The following is a 25,766-nucleotide window of genomic DNA, read 5'->3' as shown; positions in this document are numbered from 1 at the left end:
TAATCCTGTCACGGAGGAAAGCCCTTGCTGCTCTGCAGTCTCCTACAGGAGTTGTTTGCGTTCTTATTAACTCTATAATATCCGGACACATGCCTGCTGTTCAGTGTTTAAATACCGTGTTTTCCACATTTACTGCAATGGTGATATTTTTTTTCCCCATTGCCTTCTTTTTAGCATCTTTGGAAAGGAGTTAATTCTCATAAAACAATATGAACACCTATTACAGAGGGGTAATTTTTGTCTATTTCCCATGCACTTATCTTTTGGGATTTTTGACAACAGGCACTTTAAAGATACTTTTGTTAACTTAAATATTGAATAAGTAAAATAACTAATTGGTTTGGGGGTTTGGCTTTTTTGTTATTGTGGGGTTTTTTGGGTTTTTTTTTTTTTTTGTTGGTTTGGGTTGGGTTTTTTTGGTTTGGTTTTTTTTTTTTTTTTTTTTTTTGGTTAGTTTTGTTCTGTTCTGTTGTTTTGGGTTTTTTTGTTGTTGTTAGTTTTGGTTTGGTTTTTTACCCATTCTTAATCTTCTTTCTTCTCTGACTGGGAGAATACTTTGCAAATACAGCTATTTCACCAGCTGGTGTTATTCAGTATCATAATCCTCACTTTCTGCCAGATCTACTTTTTTTTGTTCATGTGGGGATTTTTTCATGAATAAGTCAATATTTTCATCAGTGGAGTCCTATTTGATGGGTGGTCCACAGGGCCTGTTTCTTCACTCTCATGACAGAGTTTATCCTTGGGGTATGCTGAGTGCTCACAGGCAGTCACAGTGTGACACAGGTAACTGCTTGGTGGGGTGCAACCGTGTTTGTTCACACTTAGCCCTGGACTAAAAATTTTCATTGCCTTGATTAAAGCATGAATCTGAAAATTGTCCTAGAAGAACCCAAGACAGCTACTTGAAATAACTTTTAATGACTAGAGAAGTTTGCTGACTGTTTCAGTTCCCAGTGCACAGCAATGTAAAAGTGATATTTTGTGATTGTTCTGGATTTGGAATACATATATTTTAGATTAAAACAATTTTCAATTACATGCAGAGGAATTCAAGTTCTCTCTTGCTTGCATTTCTGTGTTGAGAAGCAGTACCTGTTTTGTGACCAGCTGAGTCATTAAATTTGCTGGAGTTAAACCTCTGCCTCCACTGACACATTTAAGTACCTAGAAAAGAAATTTCTGGGCTTACTTTGCCTAGAATAAATCATGTCAAGCAGGCTCATTTCCAGCTCTTGGTTTTAGAAGGACTTCTAACACTCTCTCACATGGCCATCCATCTCACAAGCAAGTCCAGAAAAGCACAAATGGATGAGTACAGGACTGGCTGTAAACTGGACTGAAATATTTAAAAAGACCATGTTGCTATCTTGGCTGGACACAGCAAGCAGACTTCTGCAGGAGTACCACAAATTGATGTTTTTATTAAATAATTTAGATGGCAGAGCAAACAACGTTCTTGGCAGCCCCACTGGCTGGGAGGGGCAGGAAGTGTTGGAGGACAGGGCTAGGATCTCAACACACTTGGCAAATTACAGCAGGGGGAAAGGAAGTAATTCAAAGATGTGCTTTCACTCTCTGCAGAACTACCAACATCAGAAATGCAGGTTGTGCACTTACTGCTCTGATAGCACCCCTGTATAACCTGTCGTGGTGGTTAGCATGGATCACAACCCAACAGGAACCAGCCATGCCCCCACAAAAAGGGCAAATAGCACTGGAAGCTACATAAAAAGGAATATTGTTTGCCAGGCAAATGAAGCCATTCTACTGCCATGCTTGGGGCTAGAAAACCTTCAGTCAGGTATTGTATTCTGCTTGGGAGAGAGAGTTAGATGTTTTATGGTGAAGCATTGGAGAAGTTGGAGTGGTTTATCCCAGAGAAAGGGGAGACACAGTAGGAGGGCCCTAAATGTGTGTGCTTATGTCTAAGGGAGAGGATAATAAAGTCTTCTCATCAGCTGAAAAGGCTCAGTGGACAACAGAGATCTGGGTTAGATGTAAGAAACAGCTTCCTCAAGGTGTAGATGAAAAAAAGAATGAGAGAATAATATAGGGAATGCCAGCCTTGGTTTCTGGGTTTCAAATGCAAATTGAACAAGTGTCAGAAATTACCTAATGCAATTGATCCTGCTCTTTGGGTGGGAGGAAGAAGGTAATTTCTGTCCCTGTTTTTCTGATATTCCTCTTTGGAGCCAAATACCATAATTTATGCATCTAAGTTAGATGTCTAAGTTATACATTGTCAAGACCAGCTAATTATCATCCCAAGGCTCTTCCTTTCCATTTCTGTTTAATATATCATAAGTAAAAAAGTCTTAGTGATTAATAATTCCAATTGGAAGCAGCCATAAAGTAGGCTGGCACTATCCTATGCAAACTTGATTTGTTCAAATCCATGTTTTCCAAGTCCTAAACTTCTTTAGATCATATATGGCAGCCCTGCAACCTCTAACAAACTGATAACCTGGAGACCTGACTGTTGGACATCAGGATGATTCAGCCTAGTTAATAAATGCCATATTGGAATACCCATTTAACTCTACAGCAGAAAGGATGCTGAGTGAAAAGGGAAAAGGAGACCTCACACAAATATTACTCATTCACTCATTCAGAAAATGCTAAAACTCAGGCTCTGAACAGCCTTTGATATTTGACCTCTGCAGATGGTCTGTAATTAAGATTCTAATCCTTTAAACACTTTAATACACTTCAAGTTAATAGGATTAGTCACATGCTTGAAGTGTGCATGGCTGGAGCTGAGCTATTGTTGAGCACAGCTGATTAAAAACTTGCAGACACTTTCTGGTGGAATATTGTCTTATATTGTCTAAGTCTTTTCTAAACAGTTCTAGTCACAAAAATATCCAAAAATGAAGGTATTTAAGAAAAATAAAACTTATCCAAGTTCTTGCTTTAAAAATGTGCACACACACACACAAAAAAAAAAATCTGTCTGAACTTTTTCCAGCACAAATCAGAGGTTTGAGAGGAGAGATGGGAGATCTGAAACGTGTTGTATTGGTTTTCTGGAAGATGTAGGTTTAAATTCCCAGACTTTTGCAATTCTTTCAAAGCTAGAGTGATGTCAAACATGCACAGAATCAGACAGATCAGAGAGTTACAAAAAGGGGAAGAAGCATTCTCTATCCTGATTTGTATTTTATAGAAACATCCATTTGCCTTAAAGGCACAAAGTTGTTTCTTCCCTTGCTGCTAACAAACTAGCTGGGCTTGGGAGTCCTGGCAAGCCCAGTCTGGACCAGTTCATCACATTGTAAATGTGTGCAGAGGTTGAGAAGAGTGAAGATAATTTGGGAAGCGAGTGAAGGAACAGGGAGGACACACAGCATGGAGGTTCCCATTTTTTGCAGGATGTCTGCCAGAAGAGGCTGGGCCACATCAAGGCACTGTGCTGACGTGTAACTTGTGCTAGAGCTGGGTTTAAATGCCATGGGGGCAGTCTGGGAACCCCAGCACAGCTCAGCATGGCTTGCTACTGCCCCGTAAAATGCCCACAGCACACTTTTACACAGTGCTGTTGTTTCTCCCACTGGAGAAACACGGAGGTAAATCCCCTCTGCTGAGGGATGTGATGTCACAGGATTGTCATTTCCAGGAAAAGGCAGCGGCTGTGGTTAGGGGTTTCCAAAGAGTGACATGCCACACACTGCAGCTGCAGTGCCATTCCCTGGCCTGCCTGTAACTCCTCTTGTAGATGCAGGGAGAGATTTTCCTCCACTCATCTCGAGGATCACAGTCAGCAGAATGAAGTCCGCATTTAGCAAGTGTTCCTGCCAACTCTAACGTGGACCAAAGAGAGCACGCACAAAAGTCAAAGAGCAATCATTGCTCTGTCAGTACTGCTGTCATACAGGAACCTGAGTCATACTAAAAGCCTCTCAAGGAAGGGCACAGTGGAGATACCAGAAATTCAAGCTGGAGCAGGGAAATTCTGATGAAAGCACCACAGCAGTGATGAGGTAGCAGATAAGACTGCCAGAAAATAACATCACAACCTTACAGACAGTAGCACAGAGGGAAACACAATGCCAAAAATGGGATGAAAATTGATGAACCACTAACTGCCTGTGAAGAGAGCCACACTAGGAAGCCTTAAAATAAGAAAATCATAATACAAAGAGGGTGGGAACAAGAAGAGGTGACAAGGTCTGAGTCAGAAGTAAAAAGTCAGTAAATGGAGATGAGAATAAAAAGGGGAAAAGAGTTCTTACAGGATAAGGAGTTAAATCAGAACTCTCCCAAGAAAAAGCAGTGGTAGGTCAGGAGGACTGTCCACCCTGCATTGACTGATGCCATGCAGAGACACCAGAGCATGCATTAAAGGAACAACTTGGATCTCCTGTGCTCAAGAACTACAAAGGCCCTGCAAATTAACTGGTGCAGTGCCTGGCTCAGACAAATTGTCCTGTCCCTCCCATCAGCCAAGGCCTCACTGGGCGTCTTTACACCAGGTTGCAATGTGACTTATAGACAGGCTCAGAAGATAATATCAGATACAACAAAAAAGTGAGGGCACTGGAGAGGTAAAGGGAAACTGGAAAAGGCAGGAAGGAACTGGAGGAACTGAGACTGAAGAGTTGTCAAGTACTAGCAGCGTTAAAGAATTTATACTAAAGGTTTAAATGATGGAAAAAAGCTTTCTTTCAATGCCCACATTTCTAGGAGAAGCAGTGTGGAGTAGAGGAATTTTTGTCAGATGGATCTCAGATAACAGATCCAGGAAATGACCTGGTAACCAATGCAAGGGAAGTCTTCAGTCAGCTGGTGTTCTTGTACAATTTTCTGGGTCATCAGACTTAGAAAAATATTTAAACATACACACACACAGAGCATTTTGTTTGGCCACACACACACCAGCATGTTGTTCTGCTGGTCAGCATTGCTCCTGGCAGCCCTGTTTATCCAGCAGTATTCCTGCAGCTGGGAGGGCACTGCTGAAGCAATTGTGACACCCCTACAAGCCAAGCACCAATTCTGAAGCCTCGATCAGCCAAGAAACATTGCTGAGGAAACTTAATCCATATTCCTCCTTTGTTACAGAGTTTCTGCCTAGCTGATGTCCACTCAGGGATGAGCTGGCAGCTGGGAATGCAGGAGGGACAGGGGCAGGTGTCAGGGTGTGCTTGGTGCTACTGGCCATTGCCCCCAAGGCTTTTTCCTTTCAAACCGCCACAATTCTCATTGTCACTGAAAAATGAAGAGTTGCTATGGGAAAAAAGAAGAAAGTACAAGTTTTTTATGTTTTATTGACACATCCCCACGCCAAGGTTGGGGGTGGTAATCACAGAACCATAGAATGGATGGGGTTGGAAGGGACCTTAGAGATCATCTAGTTCTGACCCCGCTGTTGTGGGCAGGGACACCTTTCACTCCATCAGGTTGTGTCAAGCCCCATCCAACCATTCCTTGACCACTTCCCGGGATGGGGAACCCACAACTTCTCTGGGCAAGCGGTCCCGGTGCCTCACCACCCTCACAGTAAAGAATTTCTTCGCGACACCTAATCTAAGGCTGCTCCCTCTCAGTTTGGAGCCATCACTCCGTGTCCCCTCTCCCTGAGGTGTTTCAGGGCCGCAGCCGAGGCGGGCGGAGGGACAATCCCGGCACCGGCCCCAGCTGTGAGCGGGGGGCGGCGAGAGGCGCCGGGCGGGGCCGCCCCGGTGGTCTCATAAGGCCGCCCCCAACACCGCTCCGGGCCCTGCCGTCCCGCGGGGCTCCCGAGACGCCTCTCGCCGTTCCCTCCCCTGGTCCAGCCCCGTTTCCCGTGGCGAGGCTCCGCCACAGGGGAAGTGACGCCAGCGACGGGCGAGCTTATATAAAGGGTAGGCGGCAGCGGGCGGAAGCGAGCGGGGCCGAGCGGGCGGGGGACGGCGGGCAGTGCGAGCGGGGCGGCTGCCGCAGCCCCCCCGTGTTCCGGCCTGGCCATGGATTTCCACAACATTCTCGTGATGGCCTCGGAGCAGCAGGGGCTGAACGCGGTGCCGGTGAGCTCGGGGGCGGCTGGGGCTGCCGGGGGGCGCGGGGCCGGGGCGCGGCGGCGGCGGTCGGGCCCGGGGAGGGCCCCGCGGCCACGGGAGCTCCTCCCGCCTCGGCCCCTGCCGGGCAGCGCCCACCGCTGTCCCTGCCGGGCCTTTCGCCTCGCCGGCCGGGGCTGCTCGCTCCTGGGGCTGGGAAAGCGTCTGTGTGAGGGAGGGGGCGAGCGGGGCCCCTTCTGTCAACAGGTGCCGGCACCCCGGGCTGGGAGCGGGCAGCCGCGGCTCGCCCTGCTGCTTTGGCAGCGCCGGCATCCCTCCGGGAGCGGAGCCGTGCTGCGGGGGAAGGCAGTGCCCGAAAGCCGGCTCGCTCCTTTTGTTCGAGCTGAGAACGCGAGTCTGCCACGTCCCCAGTGCGAGCCGGAGACAAAGTGACAAGTTTCGGGTGAATGGGCTGCGTTGTCTGAAGGCTCTGTGTGCCCCGCGAAGGAATAAGGTGTAACAGCGCTGTGGGGAGGGCCGGCCGAAGGCTTTGGGTGTATTGTTAACATTGTTCTGAGGTCTGTACTTCAGCAGTTTGTGATTTAGTTCAAGCTATCAGTAGCGTGTGGATTCCGTGTGCAGTAAGCCACTGACTCGCCTGGATGAAATCCGGCAGGAGGAAGGGCACGTGGCCTTTTCATACATTCACATCCTGGGTTTCATTCCTCTGGGAGGACCCAAATTACAAGTCTTGAGTGCTTATTTGGATAAGTAATGTTTTCTCCTTGGTAGCCACCAGCTAGGGAGACACTTTATGTTTGCTTTTCAACAGAGTGCCAGAGTTGTTTCTGTGATTAGTTTGCTTAAACCCAGTGTAAATGAGGGGTAGGTGTTTTTAGCAAAAACTGTGGGAAAACCAGGAAAAAACCTCCATACTCTCAATTGTACAGTGTCTTCACTTAGGTGGTGTCAGAACTAGTGAATATCTCAGTGTCTCTATCATTAGTAAAACTTTGGTAATGTTCACTAATAGCCTGACCAGTTGATAATATGTACCGACCATATGGTACTTGTGAAATTAATCAGTTTCCATTGTGGGTTTAAAATCTTATAAAATCAACTTTTTTTTATATTTAGGCATGTTTAATTTGTCTCTGACCCTACACAGGAATCGGGTTCATAACATAAATGATAAAGTAACAAATACAGAAATACTTTAGGATATTTAAATTTAAATGCCCGTTTGATTGGTCTTAAGCTGTTTCACTAAGTTGTCACTGGGTTATTATAATTATTGTTTTAGATGTTTAAAGCTTCTCTTTACATTCTCAGTTTCCCCAACCAGCTTTGCTGTGTGAGCCACTACTTTTTTTGTCACAAGTTTTAATCCATGATGATGAATTGATGAAATATCTGCCACAATCTCCATTGTGGATGTGATGATGGAGGGAGGGGATCCTACTTCTTGTGCAATGAATGAGGGTTTAGCTACTCTTTTTAGTAAAGTCAGCATTATGATTTGCTAATTCCTGATTAACTCATGGAGTGAGAGTGCTATTGAATCCATAGTTGAAACAGTTTGGTTTAGCACATTAGTGGTGCAGCTTTTAACTCTGCAGTTGGCCCCAGTCTCTGAGCAAAAGCAGAGCTGCACTTGGCACTGCTTGAAGCTCTTTGCAGCTGCTGGGCTTTAAAAGAGAGCCCGTGGAGATTTTACAATCACTGGACATCTAAACAACTCCTCTGTGTTAAAGCTAGTATATTAAATGTGTTTATATAAGAAGAATATAATTATTTTTAAATACCTTTGTTAAAAATGCCATATAGACTAATTGCACATTTACTGATGTATAAAATTACCAGGTTTCCAGAAATGTGAGTTCCTGCATTAACAAGCATATCCTCTGAATTTCTCTCTGAGAAGTTTGTTTTAAACTTTACAGTGCACCTAACTAAATGTTCCATGCCCTTTGTAATGAAAAACAGTGACATGATTCAGTAGTGTATATTCAAAGTATATATAAATATATATACACACTAGAACAGGTCATGTTTAGTTCAAAGTGGAAACTACATAAAAACTCTAAGAAATAATGTGGCCTTGTATTGTAAAAGAGGGGCCTGGATAAAGCAGATATTACATCATGTCCCTGTAAAAACGAATCTGCTTGTTCATCTCCCTATGGAAATCCAGATTCAAAAGGAACATTGCTGATATCAGCCTTTTGGTGCCCTGTTAGTTGCATCAGGTTTTGTTTCTAAATAAAACAGTTCATATATGAACTACTGCCTGAGCTATTAATGATGTGCTGCTAATCATCTTCACAGCAGTTGTGAGTAGAGCCCCAGGTTTTATCATCTAATATTCCATAGGGGTTTCATTGTTGTATTTTGTTACCTGTGTTCATATTAGCACTTGATCTGCTTTTCAGTGTGGTCTTGCTTTGGCTAGACATGATAAGCTATGAGATTTAATGTTGACTTTAGAGAGGTTTAAATAGATTGTGTCACTCTTTTTGGTGAAATTGGTATACTGGGTTATGCCACGTGTTTCACATGATGTGACAAAGCACTTTCAGATATTTTTATTGTAGCTATTCTTTAAAATATGAAATTTTATTGCAGTTAAAAAAAAAAAAAAAGAAAACCCTAAGGATAGCTGGAACCAAGTCCTTCTTTTCTTTCACCTTAGTTTCTAATAAACTGTTAATGACAGTGTAGCATCTCATATTGCTCCGGATTCCTTTTAACTGAGGGTGGAACTTTGGTGTACAGAATTTACAGAAACCCGATACAATTTAACCACAAAGTGGTGGCGCAGAACTGAAGGAGCTCTTCATCCGCGTCAGCACTTGTGAGGTTTCCCTGGAAGTTGGACTGATACAAAGCAGCCTCCAGTGAAGCTGACAGATACAAGTAGCCAGGAGGAATTCGGTGTTTGTGAAGCGAAACACTAACAGAATCCCTGAGTTTGTTCAGAGGACCTTGCGGTACAGAGCCTGCCCATCGAATTCAATCTGCAAATTATCGAGCGTTTGCCCGCGGGCGAGAGAAGCCCAGCACGAGAAATAATGGGAATGGCTGTGAAGTGCCGATTGCTGCTGTAGGACCAGACTGCCATCGATTGATGTGTGTGCATTCATTGTGTGCTTAAAACTGGCCTCAAAACCAGGCTAACATTATGTGGATTGCATCAGCCCTCCGCAGGAGGGAACTGCAAGATACACAATGTGAAATGCTGGCGGGGGTGAGGAGGGCTTTTGCTCTCAACTTGACTGACCTGATAGTAAAGTTCCAGACTGTCGAGGTTTAAATGCTGACTAGGAAAATTTCCAGCTTTTCTTATTCCTGATCTTTTTTTTTTTTTTTCTTCCTCCTGTGTAAAGCAACTTTTCATAGAAATCTGCAATTTTTTTTCCAGCTAAGGATTCTGCTTGGGTGTTGTGGCAGCAGTTGCAAAATTGGAAGAAAATAATTTTTGCTTTCTTAGGAATAAAATGCATGAACTTGTTGAATTGGTTTTGGGAGAAGGAGAGCAGTGAGCTGATAAGCTGAGCGTTTTATCTTTCTCTTGGTAGGAGTTGTTAGAACCTGAAATGAAGCAAATTTAAACATGCTTGTTAGCTAGTATTTACTTTGTCACAAGCAGAAATTGAAAGAAGCAGTTGCGAAATCACCGTGTGTATATTCTAAGACAGTCTCACTGCAGAGTCAGCTGCTGGGAGCCCCGTGGTGAATCTGTAGCAGAAGCTTTGGAAATACCAGTTCAGGATGAAGGGCAGAGAGGCCCCTGGGCAGTGGACACAAATGGCCACTTACAATGTGGGAAGCTGCCTTTTGAGGGACTGGCATTGCCAGAGTGACACTAACAAGGATGAACCATTCCTGATGTTCTCAGAAAATTATACCCTTGCCTTTAAAAGACAGGTGTCCGCCAAGGAAGGCAGGAGCCTTTCTTGAAATGGAAAATGTAAACCCCCTCCCTCTGAATCATTATAATTTTGAAATTAAGGGGCTCTTAAGCAAAGATATGGGAATAGGAATAACAATTATTTACCAGGAGAATTAAAATAAAAATGCAATAATACAAAAGACACAGAGTCAGAATACGAGCTGACACCCTGTGGGTGGGTCAGGGTGTGGGTAGCAATCTGATAAAATGGTGGCTGCAGTCCTGCAGTGACAGATGTGGGTCTGTTGAAGCAGTGATCCTACAGAAGGGTGTCGTTTTTTCTTTGAAGGGCCAGTGGTGGTGTAGATGGGCCTGGTCTTCCTTTGGGAATTAGGTGGAAAAGGCTCCTCTGGTGTTCCAATTCTCAAATTTTTATCTAGGTAGGAATGGTTCCTCCCCCTGGGCAGAACATCTCGCCATGAGATGATGTAATTTTATCCGTCCTGCAGTGAGACTCAGTGGCCCATTTACAGTAGATATCTCCCTGGATGGAGGATGGGTCTGGAAGAGATAAAGAACACTGCCCCACAGACGGTGATGTAGTACATAGTTCTGGTTACATCTTGCATTGCAACTTAAGACAACCCTGAGGAATATTTGGGGGGAAACGGGCACTTCCCATTGGAGAAGGTTACATGTCTTGGCAAATGATAAGGAAGAAATTATCTGTGAAGGAAAGACAGTGTTGTAACATGCTAGTGAAAAACAGGCAAATAAAAGAATCTCCCCAGCCTGTGAGAGCCCCTGCAAGTTGCCTGCAGTGGATAACACAAGTGGAATTGTCTTTGCACTGCATGTGCAAGCCCATTGCAGAGACTGAGCTGCTCAGGTGCTCTGCTTGAGAACTGGGTTTGGCAGAATTGATCACTTGCATTGATCCTGCATTGCCACCTGTCTAAATACTGACCATTGTTAAAGGCAATGCTACTACTGCTACTTCTGGCTATCTGTGTTTGGTCTAGGGCCCTTGGGATTTCATTTGGGTGCCAAAAAGTCTGCAATTATTTTATAAATTTTGTTTTATAGTCCAAGATTTGGTACTTGAGTGCTGACATCAAAGTAGCTACAACTCTATCAGGATCATGTGCCACGTTTTGCAGGAAGTCAGTGACTTCAAAGCAAATAATCGCTGTTTACAGCTTGAAGAGTGCAGTGTTCTGGGAACAGCATGACCTGCTCTTTCCTAAAGGCTAAACATTGCTATTCCTCTGTTGATTTAACCAACTTAGCAATAGTCATTAAAAGCCAGACTAGTGCAGCTGCTGTTTGGATGGTATAGTGACGTGTGCTGGCTTATTTGGCCTGCTTTACCTGCAGTCTGATGCCTATTCGTTTGCACTGCATATAAAACACTTTTTTGGTGTTTGCAGAATGAGTGTATGGTTCAGTGCTTTTAGAAAGGCTACAGTTCAGCAGGTTATTTTATGCTGTTACTGAATGGAAGTGAGCAAGACTTGTATCAACAGTATTACAGAAAATGAATATTCATTTATGATTTTTTTTGCTGTATTTTCAGTTGTTAGTCAATATTAAGAAATGCTACTGATTGGAAATTTTAATTGAAATTTTGCATGATTTGTCTTGTTAACGGCAGTCAGAAATGAGCTTGTCTGTCCAGCTACTTTACAAACCCGCTCCTGGATAGGGCTGTTAGTCACAGTGCAGCAAAACAAAGCCTGAAAACTGCTTCCCCATCACTTTAATTCTTTATAAGGTTTCCCAACAGAATAGATCAATCTACATTTGTCTCTGCTGTTTAGCAGTTTCCAAAGGTGCTCCTTAGGCACAAAATCATTTAGGCTGGAAAAGATGCTTGAGTGCTGCACAGTTTTTAAAACAGAGTTTTCAAAACTGAAGGCACAGTTGAAATGGAATAATTAATGAAACTTTGCCAAATTAGGTTACCAATGGCAAAACATGATGTGTTTAACTTTGTAAGATAATTTACAGGGACATCATTATACTAAGATGAGTATACTGCAAAGTACTGCAAATAATTTCTAAAGTACTAATTTGCTTCAACCTGTTTCTGACAGGATTTTGACTGATAATGTGTGGATTGCTTTGCCTCCCTGTCCGTTCCAGTTCAAATGGAGCAAACCAGGTTTCTTTGGGACGCAAAGCCATGGGCTACATTTGAGCAAAAGCTGAGAGGCAGTGCTGCATGGCAGTTCAGGAACTGAGCAGTCAAGTCCTGGAACTCTTTTGGTGCAAACAGGAAAATCAGTTCTCAGGTTTGGTAAACTTCCTAGTGTAGAGGTGAAACTCAGTAAATGAGCTTGGCTGCAGTGGGTCTTTAATGTGCTGAGGTGACAGGGCAGGTTTGAATATGCAATGTGTGTGGATGGTGCACCTTAGTAATTGTGCTCTGCTCATTTCAGAAACTGCTTGAGAAGACTACAATGGCTGGTATTGTAGGTGCCCTTCTTGGAGCCAGTTTTGGATGCAGCTTACAAAGGAGCCTCCAAACCTTGCTCCTTAGTGCATGTATATTCAAGCTAATTTATGGCTTTGCATGTTAGTAATTAAAGTGAACCGAGATCCATTCATGTGCTGCTGATCAGTGAATCAGGAATGAGAATGAAGGCTTGCATTGTGTGATATTGATGTTTATAGGGAGTTAGGCTGCCAGCTTGCCTGATTATTGCTTCTAAAACATTTGGATGTAGGTTTACTTACCAGATATTTTGTTTTGATTATTTTAGTTAAGTTTCATAAGGCTTTATGAGGACAGAAAGATATTTATAGAAATGCTGACTTGTGTTGCTCTTTAGTGATACTTTTTTTTTTTTGGGTCTTTTTTCACATCTCTTTCATTTGGTGAGAATCTTAATGTCTCATGTGGGAGAACTGTTGGCTTACTTTTGAAACAAAAAACCCCACCCTCTCAAACCTCAGTTTTGGATTGGGGTTTCTGTTATTCCTAAATGTATTCTGCTTTCCTTCTGCTTTCTGGGTTTAACTGCCTTCTATTGCATTTATATTTACAACTGTCTCTCTCATTGCTTTGTTTTTTCTTCTGTATTTTGTTTGTGGGAAGAAGTTTAAAAAAAGTCTCTATTTTTCCAGTTTCAGGCACAACCTGGTACATTTGTGAAAGGCAGTGTCTGGACAGGTGCAGCACATTAGTGCAAATGGTTGTTATAGAACCCAGTAAGAGGCACCTGGGCACTTAACATTGATTTAAGTAACCTTTATTGGATATAAGAGAAGCAAAAAAGGGGGTAGCATAGATAACTTTGCATCTATTCACTTGCTGGAACCCCAGGTTGAACAGCACTGGACAGACTTTTAAGCATGGCAAGCTGTGCAAATCCTGTCTGTGGTGCATGTAATCAGTGCTACAGTCTTTAGAGCTTTTGCAGGAGGTCCTGGGAAGTTCATAGTGCAATTTATCATTTCCTCTGCCAAGTAAAAGGATGTTATATGAAAACATGCAGCTTCACCTCAGGATATAATGAGATATAGAATCACAGACTAGGATCCATTAGTGGTGATCTAGTCCAACTCCCCTGCAATAGGCAGGGACATCTTTAAACAGATCAGGTCACCCAGAGCTCTGTCCAACCTGACCTTGAATGTTTCCAGGGATGGGGGTTCTGCAGCCTCTCCTGGCAATGTGAGCCAGTGTTTACTGTTCCCCTCAAACAACTTCTGGTCAGAATCTGCCCTCTTTTAGTTTAAAACCAATACCCCCTGTCCTATTGCTACTGTCTCTGCTAAAAACTGTCCCCATCTTTCTTATAAGCTCCCTTTCAGTTCTGAAGGGCTGCAACAAGATCTCCCTGGAGCCTTCTCCTCTCCTGGCAAGTTACACCATGTGCAAGTGCTGTAATTGCCAGGTGGGGGCTGTGTATTCTCTCATAGTTAGTGCTGAGGTCACACTGGTCTCAGGTGATAAGTAGAGTTTCAGGTCAGCTGGTGTGTGGGTCACTAACTCCTTGATGTACAGCAGTATTGTGTTTAAGGTCACTGCCAGCAGGAACTCAAATCAGTATTGTTGGTGTTCTGAGATAAAAGAATGATTAGACAATTCACTGGAATTTAACAAAGTTCAACAGGGGTTTGACAAGGTTTAATGCAAAGTTCATTTTATTATTTTATTAATGGAAGAAACATACAAAAAAGAAGGTTGAGTTCAAATTCATTCGTTTACGAGCTCATTTAGGATAATTCTCAGGGACTGGCAATGCAGAGAGCAAGAAGCACAGTCCTGTTGAGACAGAAGGTTCTGTGTGGACTCCTTGCTTTCTAAACTCAGTTTGGAGTGGCTGGATCCATTCTTAGTCTCAGGCTTGGTCAATGGTATATATCTAATGGAATTGTCCATACAGTGTTTGTAATAATATGGGCTGGATGGATTAGTAATGTTTCCTAATACCAATGCAACATCCTCTGTCACCTGCTGAGGATCTGTCATGCCTAAGGAATCTCTCCACCTTGGGTAAGGAAGGATCTCTTAGTTTCAGGTAAGGAATTTCTTACCCTGAGAGGTGTCCCTGCTCAAGGGCTCTCCTGGCATCCAGGTAAGCTGCACTTCAGGCAGAGCTCAAATCAGGCTCATCCTGATTGCAATATTTATAGGGTGAAGTGGTGGGCTGCTGGCCAATGTGTAGACTAGACAATTGTCCTTATCTTAGTGCTGATATCTTGTTCTGGACTTTGGTTATCTTGCTCTTCTGATGGTTCTGAAGAAAAAAAAAATTTCAAGACACATCTACTCCCTTGGACCAGGCACTTTCTAGCTTGCAAGTTTCTCCCGAGGATTTGGGGCTGGTTGCTCAGCCTTAAAGTACAGCTGTGAGTCAAATGTATCCAGCACAACCCTCAGTTCCAGTGGGAATTCATTGTTTACTCTGTACCAGCTCTGTGCTTAAGCCAAGTACAGGACTGTTATGCAACACCACAGTTATTAAAGATGGATTTTTTTCATTTCTTAACTCTTCTGACATATTTTTTTTCCTTTGCAGAAAAGGTACAGTTTGGCTGTTGGTCCTCCCAAAAAAGTTCCCAAAGTCAAAGGTGTAGAGTCTGCAGCAGTGCAGGCATTTCTCAGACGGCAAGAAGAAGAAAAGAGAAAAAAAGGTAAAAGTACAAAATATCTCCTATGGGAGACTTTAATTTATTCTTTGCTATTTGTCACCTTATTCAAATTTCTTGCAAATACAGCTCCACATCTGTTTCTGGAATTTATGCATAGAGCTGATGCTGAGAGAAAGCTAGCACTAAGTAAGGGCTGGGGACATTTGCTTGCTTTCCTAAGGGGTTAAAACATTACTCAGCTACATTAGAATTTATGGCTGGAGGTTGAGATAGCAATTAAGGTGAAGAGCAAAAAACTATCTCAACTTTCGTTAGCTTAACTTTGAAAATTTCGTCTGTGTGAAAAAATGGAAAGAGTTGCTATTGTTCTGTTTTAATCTGTATTGTTCTGTATCAGTCTGTATTGATACACCAGATTAAAGAGTCTCTGAGACATGATTTCTCCACTTTTATACTTCCTTTAAATAGTCTATGGAATAAACTAGTGCTGCATTGCTTTTGCTATTAATGTTTTGTTAAAGGTAGCCAAATCTGGTAGACTGGCTGGCCCAGGTTATTCTTCCTCTCCTGGACCAGTTATGAGTCTGTTCCTTAATCCTGTTGCCAGGTCCAGAAGCAAGACTAAGCACAAATTCCACATGGGGCATGCTGGTACACTCTGTGCTGTCACAGCCCTTGACAATAGAATAACACAGACAAGGAATGATATCTTTATAGGCACGCAAAATAAGAGTAGCCTGATCCATTTTCTAGGAATTTTTACATTTTCTGAATCTTCTTGTAGTTAGCCCCTACTTCTTAGTCTGTCCAGTATGTGGTATTTGGATGTCTCATTGACCAGCTAATTCATCGAGACTCTTGTCAGCAAGTCAGACACAAGATAGAGAGCACACTCATGCAGACAGCAGCTAAGCCAGAGCAGCAAGGATATAGGACAGGCTGTGGAGATAGGGCACAGGGCTCTATCAGACTTGTGTAATGACCAGCTGCTTATTTATCTGCGTTCAGCTGCATCTGTGTCTCCCTTTTATCCCTCTACGCACACACACACACACACACACACACACACTTAGGCTGTTTTCCAGTTATTATCCCCCCAATACTCTTAGTCTCTCCCCTTCCTCAACTTCCTTTAAACATTTGATTATAAGTTCTGTATAGTCTCAAGATTTTCTTGCTCAGTCTCAGAACTCCCTCTTGCTACACAGAGATCCCATAACTTCTGTACCTCCTTATACAAAGGCTCTCCACGATTTTTATAGCATCCTGGAAAGCTGCTTCCCTCAGAAAGCCTTAGTGGGTTTTGTTAGAGCAGCATTTCACTCAATTGTTTGCCATTGTTGGAGCAGCTGACACAGGAGGGTCAGCTTGTCCTGTTGGCAGACCTGGGGTCACTTTCTCATCTATTTTGGATAGCTATTAACCAGATATCCTTAAGTTGCTGTCCTAAGTGGTTTGTTAGTTTGGAAAATATTGACATAAAAAGTAGTGCTTTTTGTGTAACTTTGACCTGGTTTTCTTGCAGCACTGGAAGAAAGAAGGAAGAAAGAGCAGCTCTTGGCGAGGCGTATTGAACTGAAACATGACAGAAAGGCAAGAGCTATGGCCTCACGAACCAAGGATAATTTTTATGGTTATAATGGTGTTCCTGTTGAAGAGAAGCCTAAAAAGAGGAGGGCTTGTGAGAATGTTGCTCAGGCTCCAGAGGCTGAGTATGCAACAGAAGATGAAACTGAGCAACTTGAATACAGTCAGACGGAATCTGAGCATGAGCAAGAAGAATATGAAGAGAAACCATCCAAAGCTGCAGTGAAACCAAAGGCACCTCCCAAAAGTGCACCTGCACCTCTGAACTTTGCAGAGCTCTTGAGGCTTGCTGAAAAGAAACAATATGAGCCAGTGGAAATAAAACCAGTGAAAAAGGTTGAAGAGAGGCCCAGAACAGCAGAAGAATTGAGAGAGAGGGAGTTTTTGGGACGCAAAAACAAAGTAGAAATGCATAAGAAAAGTGAGAAAGAGATTAAGCCTACAGGGATATCTAATTCTTCAAAAAAACTGTCTTCTCAAAAAGCATCTGTAAACACAAAACTTAATAAAAGCTCCATAGATAAACATTCCACATCTAATAGCAGTCTGTCTCTTTCTATGGGTAGTATTGATAAGAAATCCAAAGCACCAGCATTGACTGAAAAACATCCACGGTCATCATCTTCTTCCAGACTTGATCAAATGGAAAAAAACTCACAAAATGGTTCCTTAAAAAGCTCTTCTGGTAGCAGTCATAATAAATTACCTGTCAATGGTATTAGAAAGTCTGGCTCAAGCTCTCAGGTGCCACCCTCAAAACCCACGGCCAATGGGGCTCAGAGAATGCCCTCTGTGAAAGAATCCAGCCTGAAAAAGCCTGCCCATGAAAAACCAGGAAAACCTGCAGCTCTTCAACCTGGAATCAACTCCAATGCAAAGCGATCGGGCAGCAGCTTAGGAAAAGGAGGACCTGGGCATCCCGGTGGCGGTTCAGGTGCAGGACCGGGACGATCAAACAGCAATTCTGGTGTGGGACTGGGAAGGCCAGGAAGTGCTTTAAGCTCAGGACCTGGGCGACTGGGCAGCAGCTCAGCCACAGGACCTGGGAGGCCTGGCAGCAGCTCAGCCACAGGACCTGGGCGACCAGGAGGTGGCTCAGGTGTGGGACCGGGAAGGCCGACGGGCGGCTCGAGCACGGGACCTGTGCGCCCGGGCAGCAGCTCAGGCGTGGGACTGAAGCGCCCGGGCGGCAGCTTGGCCACTGGGCCGGGAAGGCCGGGCAGCAGCACAAACGTAGGACCGGGGCGACCGGGCAGCAGCCTGGGAACAGGACCAGGAAGGCCAGGAATCAGTCCAAGCACAGGAGCCAGGCAGCCAGGCAGCAGCTTGGGCACTGGCCCAGGGAGGCCGGGCAGCAGCACAAGCGCAGCAGCTGCGCGACCAGGCGGCGGCCTGGGCACAGCTGGGAAACCCAAGTGTACTGTCGTGTCGGAAACCATTTCTTCTAAAAACCTTGTCACGAGACCTAGCAATGGACAGATGAATGGAATGAGACCTTTTCCAGGGCATAGACCTGTGCTTCATCCACAAGGTATGCATTTATAGAACAAAGCATTTTTTCACTGTTGTAGTTTAACTCCAACGGGCAACTAAGTAGTGTGCAGCTGCTTGCATGCCCTGTCCCCTGGTAGGGAGAAGAAATGGAAAAAAAACAAGTGAAACTCAGATAAGAACAGTTTAATAATTGAAATAAAATTAAATATAGCAGCTTTTAATTTATTTTACTTATATTTACCTATGCTTGTAATTTTGAAATACAGGTGGTGTGAAGTATCACATGAAAGAAAGCTAAGCAGCCTGTGATGGATACTGGTATATGAACTGTTAGCTGTTAGAAAGAAAAGAATTGAAGTATTTGCTTCCAGCATTGCTTAATAGCTGATCTATAAAACTTTGTTGTGTCTTAAATAACAGATGCTTGAAGGGCTAGATAAAAAATTACTCACAGGTTTTACATTTCAGTGTTTTGGCAGATTTATCTTATCAGTGACAAGCTGTTCTAAAAATTTATTTCTGATCAGGAGCAAGCAGTGTGGAGTGTAGTGAATAAGTGTCTGGAAAGTCCAGAGCAAAGAATAGATATCTGCTTTCCTCAGGATGCCATTGCTGATCCTGATAGGTAATCTCCTCTAGAACAACTCAGGAAGTATCTTCTCTTGCTGAATTTCTAAGAAATGCTGGTTAACTTGAGGCAGAAGTTTTCCACCGTGAAGTCCAGAAAATGGCTATGCCCAAGGCATAGCAAGGAGAAGTACTGGTAAATTAAAATTATGTTCATGTTATTAGTTAACGATTTTATTGTCTCCTGTCATTTAGGTCTTGGAAGACCACCTATTAGTTACAAGAGACAAATAGATGATGATGATGATGATGAATATGACTCTGAAATGGACGACTTCATTGAAGATGAAGGGGAATCTCAAGAAGAAATATCAAAACATATTCGGGAAATATTTGGCTATGACCGGAAAAGGTAAGAGAAGTAACAATTTTAAGATATTGCAGAACAAGCAATAGAACAAGTAATGATTCTTCCTAAGAAGGGATATTAATTCATTTCCTATTTTTTAATATGCTACAAACTGATATTTAATTTTCAGGTACAAAGATGAAAGTGATTATGCCTTACGTTATATGGAGAGCAGCTGGAGAGAGCAACAGAAAGAAGAAGCTAGGAGGTATGCATGGATTTGAACTTGGATACAAATTGTAAAGTTTGTTTATTGCTCAAGTCATAGGGTTAAGCTAGCAAATATCCACTCTGCTTTTAACAGCAAGCCTTACAGTTTTTTTATAAGAAAGCTTAAGTAAAAGATGGAATTCATACAGCCAGTAGTGGATACACTAAATAAGTTGTGTATGTCCTTATCTTTCACAAATCTTGCTTGTTAAGAACTAATAAAAAACAAAACTAATTAATTTCAAAAAAAAATTTAAAATTATACATTTCATTTGAAATTCCAAATTCTTTAATTGGTCCCAAGCATTACAATATTCTGCTAGTTTGAGGTCTGGACATTTTTTTGTTTTTATCTATACATATGTGTATGTCTATTTCTATAGAAGTAGAGAAAGTATGCTGACAAACTTGTATAGTCACTGATATAAATTATGAAGGTGATATTTTCACATTGGTTTTGACCTTTGGGCCTGCAGAATTCTTATGAGATAAGCTGATTCTTTGTTTTTAAATGAGTGATAGGACAAGCCTTGTGAGAGCTATAAGGGTTTTCTATTGAAAATGCAAATATTGGAATGCATGGAGTCACCAAATTCTTTGGTTCTATATGATTATTCAGAAGGTGCCTTGAACATTAGAAACTTGCATCTTTGAAGCTATAGTCAATATCCTTATTCCTCCTGGCTCCTGAGGAATATCTGCAGCCCATGGAACACTATAGTCTGTTAAGTAGAGTTAGGAGAAATGAAGGCAATTTTTAAGTGAGATTGCTGTTAACCAAACTGTTGACATCCTGGAGTGAGGTTTGGAGGGTTGAAAAAAGCTGCATTCATTCTATAATTATAGAAGACCTGATATGAAATTATTCTTCAAATCACCTGTAGTATTTTTAGCATTGCTTTTTGGGCATGTGGAAGTAAAACCTCAAGTGTCCTGAGTAGCAGTGTAAAGGATTTAATCTTGTTTGGCAGCTTGAGGCTCGGTGTTCAGGAAGACTTGGAAGAGCTGAGACGGGAAGAAGAAGAGCTGAAACGCAAGCGACAGTCGAAGAAGCTGAGGACGCGTTAAGTGACTCACGGTGTTGGCTTTGTTCATGTTTCTGCTCCCCTCTGCCTCCATACATCTCTTACTCTACTTCAGTTCCCATTTGCTTGTTAGCGGGCAAAAGAATATTTAAAGGGATTAAAGTACTGAAAAGCAAGGCTTTAGCTTGACTTAAATAAGATATTTATTTTTAATACTTGCCAGGGTTGTTTTTTAATGAAGAAATTAATGCACTAATGCATATTAAATGGAATAAAATTAGTAGATGTTTCCATTGATTAAACCAGTTCAAGATGCCAGCAGAAATATTGACTAGCTATGCACTGACTTGGAACTGTGTGGGCCACGTGCCAGTAAACCAATTTTGCATTCACTTGAAAGAAAGGAATAGCATTCTTGTTCTCTGATATTTCTTGGCACTTGGAGAGATTGCTCTGTATCCTGCCCCATCTCCCAACCTGAGCCTCAAAGTGTTAAAATGTCATCTTCTGCACAGCAGTAGCTTGGGTGTAAATTCAACCACAGCCCACAGGTGTTTAAGGCAATAAAGTGCTGCAGATCTTTAAATTTGAGGACCCATAAAAATAATTTGAACTTCTTTATTTCTAAACAGAAAAGTGCATGTCATTTGCAAACCATGCAGTGATGGATATAGCCAAAAGATTATGTTGGCTTTTACTCTGTCTGGAATTCCAGTGCCAGTCTAATTCAGTATGAGAAACACACACCCTGAAAACAGAAATTTCTAGTGTTTGTATGTAACCTGTGCTTTTGAGCTCAAGCACATGCTTGGGAATTCTTCTCCTGCCCTGTAAATTTTTAGATTTGTTTAACAGCTACTGCTGCTTTACAAACTGTGTTTTTTCTTGCATTAAACATCCGATGGTTAAATTATTTAAAATGTGAAGCAGTCATTTATCTGATTAGCTTTACTGTTCAGAAAGAACATCAGAATTAAGTTCTGTTAGAATGCATTTGCAGCTTTTCAGTATTAACATCATGTTTACTAGTTAATACTTGTGATTGATTTCAGCAAGCCAAAAACCTAAAATAATATGTATAGCAGGAGCCTTAGTTCAGTTACTTACCTTAATGCCCATATTTGCACATTATTTTTAACTATGCATTTAAAGACTGTTTGTTTCAGTAACTGAATTTGTTTACAATCAGCACAGGGTTCATTAAGTCAACAGAAGTTGCACTGAGACCTGAAGGTCAAATCTGGTGTTGCATCTACTTGGGTTTCCCCAAGTTGCCCTTCAAAGCTCACCAGTGTCACTACTCAGCTTTGCCTCAAGCTCCAGAACTCCATTGGTAGCATCTGCATTCAGCTGCTTCAGGCCATTATGTTTTAATGCTGGAAATAGGTTAAGAAGTAGAAAAAGGGCTTTGGGCATTGGTTGGGGGTGGGGAAAATAGAAAAATTACCTTGTGGAGAAATGACAAAGCAATCTTTCCTCTTGGGGCTATTCTTAACAGTGCGACTTCTAGGAAGCAGTTCAGATAACAACCTTTAAGGAACAGTCTTGGAAGCTGCTGAAGTTTAAACATCTGATTCTTAATGTAAGAAAAAACAGCTTTGCCTTTTTAAGATGTTTTCTGTCAATGGTGTACCATTTCACTGCCTCCGCAAAATACTGATGTAAGTTACTGGTATAGGCTCTCTAGACTATCTCAGTATTGGCTAATATGGAGCCCAGGTGAAGATACCATTGTTGCTCTAACTTTTGCTATTAACTAACAAAAACTGTTTCTCAGTGTATGCACTTGAGACCATGCAAGATAGTGTAGCCTCACTGTCTAGAAGTGTGTTGTATTCTCTGCTGCATTGGGACCATCTTAAATTTCCTGTTGGAGATTTCCTGGCTTCTAGAATTACCCATTCAGGACAATGGGCTTTGGGACCATGATCAAGTTCTGGGTTTGTACTTTTTTATTCTTTTTAGCTGGAGAAAGACTCGAGGTCCATCAACCCAGACAGCTAGATCATCTGTGAGCAACTTCCTACCTGGCTGGGGAGAAAAAAGTCTCTTATGAAGCAAAAGAAATATATTAAGTTGAAACTGGTTCATTTGGGAAAGAAATCTGCATTTCAGACAAATAAGGTTAAGCAAAACCTGATTATTTCACCACTTTCTGATTATTTAACCATGCAAGATCAGTTAAACTTGTTAATCTGTAAAGCACTTTGTCATGTAGATGGTGACTGGAATGTACTCTGCTAGCCTCCCTAAGACACTGCATAACTTTCTTCACGCAGTGATCATTGCTTCAGTTTTGTCTATTCCGTTTGAAAAATTATTCAAGGACACATTTGTAATTTTACAGTCAAGAAGTACTTTCTCATAATTGGCATGGGATGCTGATGGGTTTCCTATTTTGTACAAATGTTTGGCTCTTAATGTGCTTGCATATTTGTTGCATATTTGTATGTCAGCTAGGAAGGAACTAAACTAGTTTTTTAATTCCTGACCTTGTATCCAAAAACATGTTTACTGTTTGCCAGATTAATAGTATTTATCTAATGACAGTATTTCAGTACTTCCAAAGTGCATCTGAATTTGAGATGAAGAAAAAACTGGAAGAATGCTTACATTGGTTTATCAGGATTGGATGTTCAGCTAGTGATTTAATTGTATTTAAGGAAATTGTGGTTTGGTTTTAGATTTTTAATTCACCGTTTGACAATGTGCCTTTTTACTAAATTGTGTCAAAAAATAATGAATGTAGGAGGATAAAAAGGTTGGTTTCTGCTATCTCACATTCTATATCCTTAAACTTGAGAGTGTGAAATTATGTACTTTTCATAAAACCCTTCCAGGTCTGGCTTTGATTGCACAATTAAGGTAGCTACTTCTTTACTGCTAATGCTAAATCAAATGAAGGGCACTTTCTATTGATGACTACTTTTTGAAAATGTCTTGTATTTACATGTGAGCTGTATTTCACTTTACAGCGATGTCTTTTGGAGGCCAGGGTTTTGCATATCACAGGAAGCCTTAGTGTGCAACTCTGTGCTGTGCTTTAAAATAAAAATCTTTCAAGAAGTATATGAGATCTCTATGGAAATCTGGATTTATTTTTGTGTAAAGCCCAAAATATTGTCCAGGAAAACTAATTTTCTATTTTTTTTTTTTTGCCTTTTGTAACATAATCTAGTAGCTGATACATATTTCTAGATATAGCATATTTCTGGAGACCAAAACATGTCAGAAAATAAATATATGGAGAGACTGGTGTTTAAATTGTGACGAATGTATTTCTATTTATTTTGGTGAGTGGGTGTGATGCAATATTAAAGTGTTAGTGTGTAAATAAGGGTGCTTCTAGTTTTAGCCAATGATTTTTTTCCTTTGGGGATATCGTGTGCGCAGTGTCTTTTTACACAATGTGACAAATCAGGTTAAAAACTCGTCCATAGCTTACCTGCTCTCTGGTGCTGTCAAGGAAGTGTATACTTTAGCACACACCAAATGCATAAAAGTTTTGCCGAGTATGTGTACAATAAATTACAGGCATTAAACATTTTACTGCTATTTCTCATTGGTTTACTTTTATGGAAGATTTATCAGAATTACTTCCTGCTGTTTCCTCTGAACTCCACATACAGCAGTGTCAGTCTGAATGTTCTCTGAGAATGGTTCTCATGCAGCCAGCAAGAAGGTATGAAAAATGTAATGGAGTCACTTAACCCTTCAGAAAAGATCTGCAAGTTGCTGGTGTCTCCTGCAGTTTAGGCTGTGACATGGTATGTACTTGGAGGAACATGTATTTAGAATTATTATATGCCCAAGTGTGCCCATTGCCTTCAATCTTTTACATTTGAAGTGCTCACAAGCAGCATCCTTCCATGTTCCCATGTAAGGAGTCTGAACTCCCTTGATGGCTGTCTCCTCTGGAAGGGTTTTCTGATTTGATGGTGGAAGTAAATGACTGTTCTGATCAGCTGGTGCTGTGACCCACTTCCAAATGGATGAATGGATACATATCAGTGAGCACACCTGCCTTTGTGCAAGCATTGCTGTTCCTCATATTCTTGTGCTTAAAAAACCAGTCTTCTAAAATATTGCAAATCTTCATTTAATGTGTTCTATGATTACTTTGTTTTGAAGGCATGTAATCATATCTTCCTTGGAACTACCTTGTATAGACTTCCCTTGATATTTTTAACATATCTTAACAGCTGTGATCAGTCAATCTCAGCTATTATTTCAAGTCAGAGGTGTACTGTTCAGGAGGAGGGTGGCTCTACATTGAGTCATTATCTTAACCCAGCCAGTAAAGCCACTTCTGGAAGCAAAATTATTTTATTCAGACTGGGGAAAAACAAGTAATTACAGGTTTCCCTTGTTTGAGGACCACTTTTAGTTGTAGTTTATTTGGAATAAGATTTCAGTTCCACAAGACAGAACTGCAATTTATTTATCCCACAGCCTCTTCTTACCCTTGGAACTGCATATGGAAACATTTGTTTTTCCATGAGTCTGGGAATCTAAAAAGCCTGGGTGTACTATGCTTACCAGGCTCTGTGGAATGAAATTAAGAACAGAGGTCATTCCTGAAGTACTCATATATGTCATGAGTTTAGTTCTGATTTCTCTGTCCACAACTAACAGTTCTGGTTTTCCACACCACCTGGTGCTTAATTTGCTTTGAGGGTTCCTGCCTTTGGTTCTGCACGGAAGTCTTGGGTTTTGCCTACATCCTTCTCCCTCCACTGGCAAATCCATGCGGTTTTTTTGTGTCCTGGATGTAACTTTCTCAACATTCCTTGCTTCAGAACAGGCAAATATTCTGAACTGATGCCATCTCATACTCTGTCTCAAAGTTGATGGCAATCAACAATTTAAAGAATCAAGAGCTTCAGTAGGTTTTTTTTTTTGGTTGAAGGAATTTACTTGATTCTGATTTGAAAAACACTTGAGTGTAGAGTTGCAGGTTTTGCAGTGCATGAGAATAACTGAACATGTACCAGTGAACATATTGAGTACAAAAGGCTGTGTGAGTGTCTTTCCCTGCACTTCTCCACATATAAAACCTCTCTTGTGGATTTCTTCAGGAGAGGTAAGTAGCTTCCTTGAGTGATGCAACTAAGGGTACATGATGTTTGTTGTGGGTCTGTCCTCAGCTCCCTATCACAACGAGGCAATAATTCTCCCTGCCACCTTCTTCCAGCTCTTGTGTTGTATGGATGCCTTGTGCTCCTTACATATGTTCAGTATGTCAAGATTTGGCCAAACAAATGTGTATGGTAGAGCAGAGCCCCTGTGGATTGACCTGCTGCTCTGTAGCTGATGAATAACACTGATTACAGTAATTTTGGACAGGAGGGGCACTTTATCTAGTTCTTGATCTGTGCAGAATGTGCAGGAAGGGTTTCTGAGACCTCCACAGTAGTGTCAAATGGGACTGTAAATGATATGTAGACAGGCACCTGATCCCACCTGGTCCTGGTGAATGTAGAGAGTTCAGGCAGAGGGAT

General features: G+C 41.8%; 1 protein-coding gene across 1 annotated transcript; it reads left to right on the top strand.

The window, feature by feature from the left end:
• Positions 1-5,880: 5,880 nt before the first annotated feature.
• SPTY2D1 (SPT2 chromatin protein domain containing 1) lies at positions 5,881-23,789 on the top strand. The gene is made up of 6 exons (XM_058806501.1): positions 5,881-6,008; positions 14,901-15,015; positions 16,499-18,091; positions 18,877-19,033; positions 19,161-19,238; positions 20,212-23,789. Exons 1-6 carry the CDS (start codon positions 5,949-5,951, stop codon positions 20,306-20,308), a joined length of 2,100 nt encoding a protein of 699 aa, XP_058662484.1. The 5' UTR covers positions 5,881-5,948; the 3' UTR covers positions 20,309-23,789.
• The last annotated feature ends 1,977 nt before the right edge of the window (positions 23,790-25,766 follow it).

This window comes from Ammospiza caudacuta, chromosome 6 (assembly GCF_027887145.1).
Source record: "Ammospiza caudacuta isolate bAmmCau1 chromosome 6, bAmmCau1.pri, whole genome shotgun sequence".
Classification (NCBI taxonomy): domain Eukaryota; kingdom Metazoa; phylum Chordata; class Aves; order Passeriformes; family Passerellidae; genus Ammospiza; species Ammospiza caudacuta.
The sequence above is the reverse complement of the archived record's forward strand: the minus strand, read 5'-3'. Positions and strand labels throughout refer to the sequence as shown.

Bases quoted from the DNA above. Each gene is read 5' to 3' on its own strand.
- SPTY2D1 (XM_058806501.1), top strand. From the start codon at position 5,949: ATGGATTTCCACAACATTCTCGTGATGGCCTCGGAGCAGCAGGGGCTG. The intron at 15,016-16,498 runs GTAAAAGTACAA...GTTTTCTTGCAG, and splicing joins AGAAGAAAAGAGAAAAAAAG to CACTGGAAGAAAGAAGGAAG. The intron at 18,092-18,876 runs GTATGCATTTAT...CCTGTCATTTAG, and splicing joins ACCTGTGCTTCATCCACAAG to GTCTTGGAAGACCACCTATT.